At 37.3% G+C, this 14,485-nt stretch overlaps 1 protein-coding gene across 11 annotated transcripts in view; it reads left to right on the top strand.

Moving 5' to 3' along the window:
- Positions 1-14,485, top strand: part of LOC129739391 (uncharacterized) — a 485,831-nt gene that overhangs the window by 86,501 nt on the left and 384,845 nt on the right. For all 11 annotated transcript variants that reach the window (XR_008735846.1, XR_008735845.1, XM_055730829.1 and 8 more), the window contains exon 2: positions 10,002-11,108. Coding sequence is in view for 9 of the 11 variants with exons in the window: in XM_055730829.1 (XP_055586804.1) it covers positions 10,361-11,108 (748 nt within the window). In the remaining 2 variants the exon portion in view is untranslated. The remainder of the gene's footprint in view (positions 1-10,001; positions 11,109-14,485) is intronic.

Below are 14,485 nucleotides of genomic sequence, written 5' to 3'. Positions count from 1 at the left end.
CCATTAATTCTTCTGTTTCTAAGAACTAAAGTAGTTTTTGTGAACTTTTCATCTATTGAATGATGAAAAAGCTTGTTTGCTACAATAAAAATAAAGAAAAACATCATTCGAAGCCGTTGGTTGATGTATATTTGAGAAATAATGGCATGGGCCATCTTACCCCGCTGGTGCGTCTTGTACAGTTTTCCCCTACATGCCGCTGAACAGCATGGGTTTATGCATGGCAGATCGGTGAGTACCAATCTTTTAGGGTATACTTCTTTTTGTCTGAACCAAATGGAAAGAAAAAAACAGGTCGATGCTATATTCACCGATATCAAAGCGGCATTCCATACGATTGATCACAAAATCTTACTCGCTAAGCTAGCTAAGCTCGGTTTCATGAAAACATGATCTCTTGGTTGAAATCATTTCTCACTGAGCGGTGTATTAGGATTAAATTTGGTGATAGCATATCATTTCCATTTACTAACCGATCTGGCGTGCCGCAAGGGAGCACTTTGGGACCTTTAATGTTTGTTCTGTTTTTCAACGACTTGATCCTTAGCTTGGAAATTGGAACCAAAATAGGATATGCTGATGATCTGAAGTTATTCGTTCCAGTTGAATCCACTTTCGATTGTGCACACCTTCAATCTTTACTAGATCACTTTGGTGAATGGTGTAGACTTAATAAGCTATCAGTCAGCGTCTCCAAGTGCTCCGTTATAACATTCCATAGAAAAAAACGCCAATTTTATATGATTATGACATCGATAACCAGCGCCTTGACAGGGTATTTGAAGTTGACGACCTTGGAGTTATCCTCGATGCTCAGCTTACGTTCAATAGTCAACGAACTTCAGTTATAAGAAAGGCGAATCGTCAGCTTGGCTTCATCTCCAAAGTAGCACGAGAGTTCAAAGACCCATTGTGCTTGAAGTTTGAAGTCACTCTACTGCGCACTTGTCCGGTCAGTTACAGAACATGCTGCAATTGTTTTGGCTCCCTATCAGTTATGTTGGATTTTGCGAATCGAGCGTGTACAAAACCGTGTTGTTAGATTCGCTCTACGACATCTACCCTGGCGTAATCCTGAAAATCTTCCCGTATATTCCGACCGGTGCCAGCTTCTGGGATTAGAAACATTGGAACGTCGCCGAAAAACTCAACAGGCATCATTCATCGCAAAAATTCTGAATGGAGAAATTCAGTCGCCAAACCTGCTAGGAATGATATACTTTAATGCTCCTTAGAGGACTTTACGTCATCACTCTTTGCTATCGAATCGAACCCACCGAACATCCTACGGCCATTATGAACCAGTGAGTGCAATGATGCGTACGTTCCAGATTGCTGAGCATCTACATCAATTGGGGGAGCCATCTAGCCGATTCATCAACCGAGTACGCCAGTCTTCATTGTTTCGTGTTATCTTATTGTTTTGTGTAGATCCTTAGTATAGATAATTCATTAAAACAAAATGTTCGAAGAATAAAACTTTAAATAACAATAATATTAATATCACAAAATGATCATATAAAACTCTTAAAACAGCATTGGTCTACATATTTCAACTTTAGGCTAAAGCGATAAAAATTATACAAATTGGACGATATTTGGCACCCTATCCATACATATTGAAAGAAGGCAAGAGAGCGCAGGTTTTTACTCTCAACTCATGCAAACTGTTGCCAGCGACGATATTTGATGCTTCTGTTATTGGACAATTTTTTTTAAATACACCACATGATTTTTATAAATGTGGTTACACTGCTGGTCGCAGAGAGAACACAAAGTTGTTCTCTCACCGCGCGGGATATCAATCGTCTTGAGCTATCATTTCTAATGTGATTCCATGCTAAGCGGGGTACTCTAATTATGAATTCACAATATTTCATCGTCATAGGAATAAGATGTGAACCACCAGCATTAGCCTTCCAGCGCAAACGCATTGCGTATGACTGAAAGAAACAAAATAATAACAATCAAAGTTTTATGCCGATCACAATGTAACACTTTGAGCCATTTGACTTGCTTCGTATATTCGTGACTTTGAACCTGCTGTGCAATTGTCTCCGAATTACTGTTTAAATATTTTATCTCATGTTTCTGGAATAACTTACAGAATTCCAATATCGTTATTGTTTCTTTAACCTTTAGCGTGCGAAGCGCTGTGCAACATAGTCGTAAATTTATCAATAAAACCTCGAAAAATAAAAATCTCGATAAATAATCAAATCAATTAAAATCAAATTCTTTTATTTGAACATCAACGGATTGTTTCAAGAAAAACACAACGTTTTTGATTCGTTCACAATAGAGCGTAGAACAACTGAGTCATCAGTAAGTATTCATTTCGGTTATATCAAACACAGAGCAGAACATTCTTCCGAATAATTGGTTCCGTTCCCGTTCTCGGTTTTGTTTGAATCGAAACCGTTCGTTTCCTCACCCAACAAAGGTCAACAGAAGTAAGAACTGAACTCGACAGCCTAATGAAAGCTGGTTTGATCCGCTTCATGGTCCCGCTTACTCTTTTTCCCGCCCATTCTTATCCGGAACCGGAAACACGCAAAACGCTCATACATGGCTAATGGGAATCTAATAGCAGCATTGTAGCTGACTGACTAGCTGGCCCGAACATGGACACGAAGCCGTCACATTAACATCACCAGAAAACGCCTGGAAAACAGGACGATCAGGAAACAGGGTCAGGGATAAAGGGTACCCATCGAAGAAAGAGTAGCCTGAAAATTATAGCAATCAAACATAACCTACATTAGGTCGAACACAGAGACTGTCGACCTTTAGCCGAAGGACCACACGTAGCCACAATCCACTTCACTTCAAGCTTATTCCGAAACACCCACGCACATTCGTCCACTTTGCTCGGTCCTTCGTCCGTTTTTCACATAATGGCTTCAGGACAACACGAGCAGTAGGTTAAAGGTAGGTGAGAAGAGTGGCCATCAGAAAACACAGTAGCAGTTCCAGTTTACCCCACCCACACCAATACATACGCCACAAGGTATAGATTGAAGCTAGGATCAGGACTAGGACCAAGACTAGGACTAGGACTATGACTATACATTAACCTCACAGTCAAGGAGTGTGTATCGAAGTGGATGATACACTTTGCCCGGATGATACAACCGAACCAAACGAACGCCAAGCAGCTATTCAAAATATTTTCTATTGCTCCCGGCTGCCGGATCCTGATCCTGAATCCTGAAACGAGGAATGATTCAAGAAGGGAGGCATCATTCGTGTGAAACTATGTTCCTACATTAACCTATCTGTTCAGCCTTGGGGCGTAGATTTTCCCACCAGACAGCGACCGGTTGAGCAAATTTGCTTGCAGTTGAGAGTTAAGATAACTTGATTTCCTAGAGTTGTGAATCTCGTTTATTTTCTGACTGAGGAACTTCAATTGCAGAAATATTCTGGAAATTTTTGTTTAGCGTAACATATCTTCGCTTTCGACAGATTGAAAACGATTCAATACTGATATCAACAAGCATATAACATTCAACAGTATTTGAAGATGACTCTTTTACTTGTTCTTCAACTGGAAACAATAAATTAAAGATTCATTAACTGTCTAATCGAACACCTATGAGTGCAATGCAAAATAATACTATTCTTGCAGAAACATTGATTTGTTTATATGCACGACTCCTTTTCTTGACCTGAACGTCCAATGGCCCAAAATATGATAATGGAATCCGATTTTCCGTTCCTTAAAATTCTCTTGATCGATGCTAATTACATCAATATCGTAAAACAGTGAATATTTTATATGGACAGCCCTTTTGGCCTACCAGTGCTCCGAAATTTTGGATGACTCGTTTTCCGACCCTGATCGAAAATTGGACATCCTAAATCAATTTCCTGGCATTTTAAAATCTCATAAACAAAATTTCATTTCAATCTGATGTATAGACAAGACACTTTTGCAATAACAGCGAATGATTAATATGCACGACACCTTTTTTCGACTCCTGACTTGATACCTACCTTACATTAAAACTTTCGATAGCGAATTTTCAACTTAATCCAATGTATATCAACGACAATATCACAAAAACAGTAAACACATAATATGGACGACTTCTGACCCGAATTTGGACAATCTAGATGATTTGTTCGTCACATAAACTCCTATGTGCAAAACTTCATGTCGATCCAATGCATTCTCACGACAAAATTGCGGAAACAGAGAACAATTTAAATGGATGATACCTTTTTCCGATCCTCGATCCAAAATACGACATCTGAAATCAATAGCCCTTCTCTCAAAACTCTTATAAACAAAATTTCATCATAGCCTAATACATGATCATGACAATATCGCAAAAACAATGAACAGTTGGTATAGACGACACCATTTTTTAACACCCTGACTTAAAACTTGATACTGAAAATCTGTTGCCCCTTATTTTAAAATTCATTGTGCAATTTTTAATCTCAATCCAATGTATAATAAAGTTTTGTTCAACATAAAACTAAAAACTTTCCTAAAATTAAACTAATTATAAAGAGAACGAATCTCTGCGATAGAAGACTGTATCGAATTTCTTCTGAAGTTAAAAATGATTTTGTTAGCCATCTCTTCAATCGACTCAATGCCCGCAATCCGATGAAGATCTTCGGTGTTGTGCAAAGGTGGAAGCTGAAAATTATTTTCAGAACCTTGTTCTGAATCCTCTGGAAAGCTTTTTTCCTCGTCGCGCAGCAGCTAGACCAAATCGGAACTGCATACATTATCGCTGGTCGGAACACCTGTTTGTAGACGAGCAACTTATTCCTCAGGCATACTTCACGTGATCAGACCATTCTAATGAAACCCCATTAAAAGTTATGGAATGATTTTCATTAGGTTTTAAAAATTGAGCTCTTGGCTTATGGGGAAATAAAATAAGTTGAGTTTTGGAAGCGTTAGGAGAAATTTTCCACATTTTCAAGTAATTCAAAAAGGAATTTAAATTTTGTTGCAATCTACTGCGTACCACCCGTAAATTTCGACCTTTAGCTGAAAGCAAAGTATCATCAGCAAATAATCTTCTACCTTTTCCTTCTGGTACATCAGGAAGATCAGAAGTAAAAATATTGTATAAAATCGGCCCAAGTATACTACCCTGAGGGACACCATCTCTAATGGGAGTCCTTTCAGAGCATGAATTTTGATAGCTTACTTGTAAGGTTCGGCTAGTCAAATAATTTTGAATAATTTTAGTGAGATATACAGGAAAATCAAATCGAGCTAATTTAGCTACTAAACCTTTGTGCCAAACACTGTCAAAAGCTTTTTCAATATCAAGAAAAGCAACACCAGTTGAACAACCTTCAGATTTGTTAGCGTTAATCATATTAGTTACACTCAAAAGTTGATGTGTAGTACAATGCCCATGACGAAAACCAAATTGTTCATCAGGGAAAATAGAATTCTGATTAATGTGAATCATCATTCCATTCAAAATAACTCTCTCAAATAGTTTACTTAAAGAAGGAAACAAACTAATTGGTCGATAACTTGAAGGCTCTGAAGCACTTTTTCCAGGTTTCAAAGTTGGAGTTACTTTGGCATTTTTCCATTTATTGGGAAAATAAGCCAAGTGAAAACGTTTATTGAAGATTTTAACTAAAAATAATAAGAATATAGAAAATCCCATCTTCCCCCGGAGCTTTCATATTTTTAAATTTTTTGAAAACCAATTTTAGTTCATCAATATTTGTCTCACAAAAACTTTCAAATACATTTCGCTTAGAAAGAATATCATCAAATTCAAGGGAAATTTGAGCATTAATTGGACTTACAACGTTCAAATTAAAATCATTAGCAGACTCAAATTGTTGGGCTAATTTTTGAGCTTTTTTCTGCATTAGTTAAATGAAGTTTATCCCCATCTTTCAAAATAGGAATTGGCTTGTGGGGCTTTTTCAGAATTTTAGTTAATTTCCAAAATGGCTTTGAGTAGGGTTTTATGTCCTTTACTGCTTTTGCAAAATTTTCATAACGCATAAAATTTAAACAATGTTCGATCTCTTTTTGAAGGTCGCATTAAATAAATTTCAAATAAGGATCCCTAGTTCGTTGATATTGGCGTCGACGAATGTTTTTCATTCGTATCAAAAACTGAGGATCATCATCGATCAAAGGTTGAATAAATTTATGTTGAACTTTGGGTATTGAAGCGGCTTAAGCATTGACTATTGAAGTTGTCAAATTTTCTACAGCCAAATCAATATCTGCTTTTGAAATCAGTGGAACGTTTACATCTAAATTACGTTCAATAAAATTCCTATATCGCTCCCAGTCAGCTTTTTTGAAAGTTGAATGTTGATTTGAAAGGGTTTTCAATGGGACTTTGGGACAAAGAAAAAGTTACTGGAAGGTGATCTGAATCGAGGTCCGCATGAGTAACTAGTTAACTACAATGCTCGCCTAAACCCGTTAGAACCAAATCAATTGTGGAAGGATTTCTAATTGAAGAGAAACAACTATGCCCATTAGGATATTCAACAGTATAATAACCTGCAGAGCAGTCATTAAATAATATATTCCCATTAGAATTTGATGAAATATTATTCCAAGATCGGTGTTTTGCATTAAAGTCACCAATGATAAAAAATTAAGATTTATTTCTGATGAGTTTTTGTAAATCTCCCTCTCTCTGTTCACCGCTACATTGAAAAGGCAAATATGCGACAATAATAATAATTTTCCCATAGACGTTTCTAATTCAATTTCAATTGTTTCCAAGACTTTTGTATTGGAAGAAGGAAGAAGTCTAAATTTGAAACGACTATTGTTGACAATTGCTACACCCCCACCTTGTCGATCAAGTCGATCATTTCGCAAAATTTTAAAGAAAGCATTGCTTTTCAAGTTATTGTCTAGATTCAAAAAAGTTTCAGTGTAGGCAGCAATATGTATGTTTTGAGTTTTCAAAAATAAAAAGAATTTATCTTGGTTAGAAAACAAAAATCTAGCGTTCCAATAAATAATATTTAAACATCAACTTTGGGCTTGTGATATACCTCAGTTGGCAAGTCTGTTGTCTCCTGAGCCGATGTCCGCGAGTTCGAGCCCAAGAGTAAACATCGAACGCAGTTGTACCGGATAAGTTTTTCAATAACGATCCGCCAACTGCAACGTTGATAAAGTCGCGAATGCCATAAAAATGGTAGAACGACTATAATAGAAACAAAAAAAAATTTGCTAGCATAATTAAAAGAAGTTTAAAAAGCTTCAAACATTGAATATGCTTTCAACTTAAGTTGCATTATTTCCATTAAATTTTGACGCAAAAATTTTAATTTTTCCTCAGTAATCTCACCCAAGTCAACAAGATTGGTATCAGTAAATGAAGGAGAAATAAAAGTGTTTGAACTTTGGGGATTTTCCCAAGCCTTCGCATGAACGTTGAGACTTGGTTTTTCCCCATTAGTTATACCTGAAGAGGGCAACCCAATTTCAACCACCTCTGAGCACTATAAACAACGAGTCTGTGGCGCTGTACCAGCACAGGTAACATTAAAATCACTTCGAGCATTACCAAGACGAGATTCTAAAGTTGACCGAGGCTGACTATGAACAGGCAGATTGTTTGCCGACCTGACGTGTGAAGACGAGAAAGAGGAATTTTTGACCATAAGGGACAGTCTATGGAATTGAAGAAATGATTACCTGTGCAATTCGCACACATGAAAAATTCAGATTATGGTTTATCACCTCCAAAAAAAAGGCATTTAGATTTTTCATGATCGAATGAACTGCAAAGCATGCACCTGGCATTCATTCTACAATTTTTAGTGCCATGATAAAAAGCTTGACAACGACGACATTGAGTTTTATTTTGAAGAAAATTGCTAGAAGATTTTCGAAAAAGTTCAAACTTGACTCGACAATGAAACAGAAGACGAGCCTTTTCGATAATTTGCAAATTATTAACCTGATCCTATTTAAAATGGATAAAATTAATTATTATTATTAAGTTTTATTAGTGACACTTAACCATCTTCGTGGCATTCGTGTCATCGGATCAAATTAAGCTCAGGAGCAAAACCAACACTACTGATATTATTCGTGTTGGTTCTTTTCCTCATTTGAATTACTTGAATCGGAGAAAAACCTAACAAAGGATTTAATTCAGTTATGATCTCATCCCGTGAGACCACGAAGTACAACTTTGAAAGGATGATCACTTCTAGTGTCGAACGTAAAAAAATGGTGTTTTTTTGTAATTCAAATAATTTAAAAAAATTGAAAATCATTAAAAGATTCCGCCAATATACGAGCAGTTCCCCTTCGACCGATCTGAAAAGAAATCTTCACATCCTGGACGGAAGTGACGATTTCTTTTCGAAAGGCATTGAAGTCCGGAATCGTGACCGTAATTGGTGGAACCTTTTCGTTTTTAAGAGTATAAGAAGAAGAAGGTTTCTTAGTACTCTTACCAGAATTAAATATGAATATTTCCTTATCATCGATGTTATGAAGGAATGAATTGGAAATTTCATCTTTTTTGGGCGATGGACCTGAATTAGTTACGGCAATTCGCTTTCTACCGGCTCTTGAGCCGGCCGATGACTTCCCCATGCTGGAAAGAAAGAGAAAAATATGAATAACATAAAACTAAAATAGTTTTAGCACTGAAAAGTGCTGATTGAAAAACAGGTAAGGAGAAAATAAATAATGTAAAATGCTACTGCAGATAAACAGCAACGATACGATGCTCCGGCGTACTTGTTGACAGCTCAACGGTACAGATGGAAGTGCTGATGGCGGGTGCTTTATGACGAATATTTCACCCGGAAGATATGGAATTAAAATGTACCTCCCGCAAATTTTTGGTGTGTAAGTGGAAGAAAAAAGCCTTCTCACTTCCGGCGGATGTGAAGGTTTGTGTTGTTCGACCTTCTTGTGATAGGCCACCACAACCAAACCATAAGTGGAGCGCCATACTATAGCCGATACTAGAATCTACTAGACAATCCACTCCGAATGGCGAACGCGAGATGGGGTAGTGAGGAAATTTCTCGGAACATCGAGGGCTCGATGATGATGTTCCCACTTATGTGGTTGTGGTTGTTCTAACTATGTATGGATGCCATAGTTGGGTACATCGTTACAGTTACTAGTTAGTAAAGTACAATACAGTTGGTTCGGTTTTGGAAGGGAAGCTTGCTGCCTAGAGCTGTCGGCTTTCGATTTCAATACTCGGCTGAGTTGTTGGAATGAATTATTGATGCACGGAAAAAGAAAACTATGGATGGATTGGATGTTTCCATTCCGAGAATTTGCTCATTGGGAAAATGGTTCAATGAGGGCAAAACAGTTATAGGCGATTCGACTGCTACGTGGGCGCATGACCGGGATAGGGATAATCTGTTTGATTATACGATATCCAACATAGAAGATGTAATTTGGTTGAGAGAGCATTGGAAAAATATCAACAAAGTGGATGTTTTTTACAAAAATTTCCTTAGCGGAACCTCTTAATCATATTTTTTTAGTTGGCCTCTCATAAAAGTATATTCTCCACATCAAAATCAATTATTGAACCAAGACAACAAACTAATTGGAAACATCCTACTGGCCAGTCTAACTTAAAGTGAAAAAATAGCGTTAGAAAGATAAAACTACGTATTTTGACATTTGTTTTAATTTTGTATGCGTTTTTGATTTTCAGCTAAAGGCCATTTTTCTAAAATATGTTGTATATCGTCAAGATAGAGAATGGAGTACTCTAAAAGCCACAGGTAACCGTCTTATGGAGCTCTGAGGAGAATCAACCTTCCCCTGTTTGATTTCACTTTTTTGAAATTATTAAATGTTTGTTGGTGTTTTACAGCCCCAATGTATTTGGGGTAAATTTTTTCAAAGAATATGATAATTTATATATTTTTTAATTAGGGATGTCCAATTTGAGAAAATCGATTTTCAATGATTGATTTTTTTTACCAAATACTACCCTAATAACTAATACCAATCAACTTTTTTATATTCCTTCCAGGATCCCTAAGACGAGCAATATAGTGTGACATAAATCATGGTGAAAACATCGCTTGCGTTATGTGATAACTATACCCGAGTAGAGTCCTCTTGTTACATATAAGTATGGTGTAGTAGGTGTAGTTCCAAGTAATCCAATTTGACCATCAGCACTACTTGCAATCAACTGTTGCCATTTTCGGAAGAAGCAGCAGAAGGTGGAAAGCTTAAGAAACATAATTCAAGTGGTTGCAACCTTTCGTAGAATAGAGGCCAGTTGTCGGGAACGGACTGGAATTTCGTTCGATATCGACCATTTCATTTCGGTCAGAAGAGGTCAGAAGATTGACCACAATCCAAGAGTAAGAAGAAAGTGCAATCATGAATCATAAATCGGTGCTGGTGCTGTTGCTGTTCGGGTGCATCGTGCTCGGTGCTTCGGTGGCCTTTGCCGGAGTACTGAATGTGGCCAACAGCGATCCAGCACCGGGACGCTCGCCGGGTCCACCTGTTCTTGCACCAGCAGCTACGAGGGTCATCGCTGGAATGCGACAGTTTGGGGGCGGAAGTTCCGAAAACGGGGAACATGGGGACATCGAAGGCGGTTCTCCGACCTACATCTTCACCAAAGATGACACCGACAATGGCGCAGATGACGACGAAAAGGAAGAGGGCGGGGCGTCGGCGGAAGTGGATTCCAAAATCCGGTCACCGTTGACGTCGAATGACGTTCTGGATGCCGCCGGCGAGTCCGAAGGGGTTGATGAGCTGGTGGAACCGGAAGTGGATCGACCCGAGGAGGAGGACAGTGGCGATCCAGAACCGCTCACAGGTGACGTCAACAGTGAATCTTCCGGTGGGGTCTCAAAGAATCAAAAATCAGACGCCTCTGGTGGCAACGAAGAAGATGAACGGGGCTCGAATTGGCCCTGTTCCCATAGTGTTGAAAACTATCTGAAGGCTGATGACAAGATTGTGCGCATCGTGAATAGTGGGGGTGGGAATTCAGTGGCCCAGAAACAAGGAGAAGAAGCAGCTGACATACAGGGTAATAACCGGCTGCAGGTGGAAATTACCCACGATGTTTACGATACCGGCAACGGGATTGTTCCTGGCGTTATTTATCGAGGTAAGTGAAGCAATTTGCTTTAGCAAGTAACCTTAATCATACGTTGATGGGTACAGAAAGGTCAACTAAACACTTATTGATGCCAAAAGCAATGATTAGCATACAATGTTAAACACAAGTTTAATACTAGTGGAACAAAACTATTTATTTATTTAAAAACAAACATAGATACATTTTTCCTGACATTAAATTGAAGGTTCAATTTCAGATTTCAAAAGCAGAAAATAACAACACAAACGGTTTAATTTAATAGTTTCAAATGCATGTTAGCCACTTTATAAGCCAAAGCGCTTTCTATACTGTAGCACAACTACTTTAAAGCTAGTACATATGGACTAGTTGGCACTAATTTGACAACGTCTTTAAAGCTAATTCTCTAATCTATATATATAAAAATGAATGTTTGTCTGTCTGTCTGTTCCCTATAGACTCGGAAACTACTGAACCGATCATCGTCAAAATTGGCATCTGAGGGTTTTTGAGGCCGGGGATGGTTTCTGTAATAGTCAAAATTCCATCCGACTTAAGAGAGGGAGGGCTTCCATACAAAATATGTTATTTTTCGAAACAAATTAAAGTCATGACATCCATTTTCTCGAGATTTTTTCTTCCTTTGGGGCGGTTTGTTTTTCGTCTCCAAGGTCGAGGCGTCGGGAGCCAGCGTCGCAAAAGGATAGTAACCCAGGCATAGCATACTGATCAGTGGGAATATTTTGGCGCGTATTTCTCAACCAAGGGGTGGCGATATAAAACCTTGATGTGATTTTTTTTTCTACTTGATTCCTAGCTCATTTGTACAGCACATGGTTATGAATGACGCCTAGATGAGATCCAGATTGACATTTTTTTTTGCCAAGTTCTGAAATTGAAAAGTCATGGCATCCATTTTTAGAGATTGTCTTTTATTTGTCATGTCTCTATGGTCATACAAACGTCGTCGCAAGTGGATAGTAACTTAAGCATACTGTTTATTGATTGCAGGAAAAATTTAACAATCAGGCGCCTGTTTCTCAACCAAGTACCTATGTTTCTTATGTACGTGGGGGCGATATGCAACCTAGATGTGTTTTTTTTCTTGCTTAATTGCACGTGGTAATAAATGACGCCTAGATGTGACACGGATTGGTATTTTATCAATCGAATCATAACAAAGATTCGCAAAAATTCTACCATATTTAGTTCGTGTTAATGTAAGTAGCATTCGACTTTTCATTCAAGGAACATTAGAACATGTTCAAACCTTCAACTTTTTCTGTCAAAAAAAATTAAAAATTATATTTTCTTCTAGAAATTGTTACGGCCCAAATACACAACTGCAACTAATTTAGAAATGAAACCGGGAGCTTTTTATTTTAAATAATTCTGAAAAACCAACTTTTTGATTACATACCAATTCAAGTACCTACGTACTAAACATGAAAAGTGTTTTTGTGTTACATGGTTGCATAAAAGAGACTTTTGATCCGCTTCGTTTTTGAAAAGCGAGACTTTAGAACTGATATTCAACTGGACGCAAAATTTTTATGAGAAATTTTTAGTATACCCTTAAAGTGTTAAAAACAATATTCCCTCCTGTCAACTTAAACGGTGGGGCAAGGGCGAACGTCGAACTTTTAAGAAATTCATCTTCAAAATGATTCAATATGTTGGAAAAACCAGAAGGGGTATTCCGAATGTTGAAACTGAAGCGGATATTGAAAAATCATAAATGTCTTTGTAAATGAAGGTCATTTCCTTTGAATAACGTTCGTTAAAAGTGGAGTAACAAACATAAATGTATACTGCAAGAATACTGCAGATATATCAGTGAAACTTGATAGAACGAAAAACAGGAATACGTATTAAATCCATTTTACAGCCATTACTTTGACACAGCTGAAAATTAGCTTTACATTGACACTAGCCCCAATATACGGAACAAATGTAAACTTAAAAGTTTGTGAAAAAAGCTGTTTCAAAATGGTTAATAAAAATCCTTTTCATCGTTTTTTTTTTCTAATTTCTATAGCTTATTTTTTCAACTCTAAAAATACCCCATCTAAAGCTTATCAGGAGGTGGAAGTGCTCATAATACAGAATATTAGGATTATTCTCAAAACATTGTTTCGATTCATACTATTCATCGGTTAAAAAAATTCTATCTCCATAAAGTACAATGTGCAATAATTTCCAATATGCGAATCTTTTTCTTTCCATTAGTATTATGAAAACTCGAGCCGGTTAAATTTGCCTACCTTCTTCAAGTAGTGTGGGACAACATTGGAAAAGATGGGGGAGCTCCCATGTAAATTTAAGATAAAGAGCTTTTCAAAGAAGGGACCATATTTAAAAAGGTTTTTTTTGGGTACAGAGTACAAATTTCAGATCTTGAAAAACGAGTTTAGAGATCAAGTTTCAGTAAAAAATATATACCGTCTTTGAATTGCAATTCAGAACTGCAGCTGCAGCTCTCATTTCAAAGTTGTTGGTTCTGAAGTAGTTAAGATGAGATTTGTTTTAAAAAAGTGCTCTCTTAAATCTAAATTTGAATAAATTTTTACAAATTACATTTATTTTCGGAAGGTGTAGCAAAGCACAACGGGTCAGCTAGTCTATATATATAAAAATGAATGTTTGTCTGTCTGTCTGTTCCCTATAGACTCGGAAACTACTGAACTGATCATCGTCAAAACTGGCATCTGAGGGTTTTTGAGGCCGGGGATGGTTTCTGTATTAGTCAAAACCCCATCCGACTTAAGGAAGGGGGGGCTTCCATACAAAATTTGTAGTTTTTCGAAACAAATTAAAGTCATGACATCCATTTTCTTGAGATTTTTTTTTTCCTTTGGGGGGTTTGTTTTTCGTCTCCAAGGTCGAGGCGTCGCAAAAGGAAAGTAACCCAGGCATAGCATACTGATCAGTAGGAATATTTTGGCGCGTATTTCTCAAACGAGCATATTTTCTTTGAGGGGTTTGTTTTTCGTCTCCATGGGCGAGCAAACGTCGTCGCAAGAGGATAGTAACCAAAGCACACTGTTCATTGATTGCTGGAAAATTTAACAATAAGGCGCCTGTTTCTCAAACACGTGGGGGCGATATGCAACCTAGATGTGTTTTTTTCTTGCTCATTTGATTTGTACACAGCACGTGGTAATAAATGACGCCTAGATGTGACACGGATTGGTATTTTATCAATCGAATCAAAACCAATTGAAACATTTGCAAAAATACTTCCATATTTAGTTCGTGTTAATGTAGGAAGCATTTGACTTTTCATTCAAGGAACATTAGAACATGTTCAAACGTTCAACTTTTTCTGTTGAAAAAAAAATTAAAAACATGTTTTCTTCTAGAAATTGTAACTTCGGCCCAAATACACAACTGAAACGAATGTAGAA

This window comes from Uranotaenia lowii, chromosome 1 (genome assembly GCF_029784155.1).
Source record: "Uranotaenia lowii strain MFRU-FL chromosome 1, ASM2978415v1, whole genome shotgun sequence".
In the NCBI taxonomy this organism is placed as follows: Eukaryota; Metazoa; Arthropoda; class Insecta; order Diptera; family Culicidae; genus Uranotaenia; species Uranotaenia lowii.
Note: the sequence above shows the minus strand (reverse complement) of the source record. Positions and strands in the feature narration are given on the sequence as shown.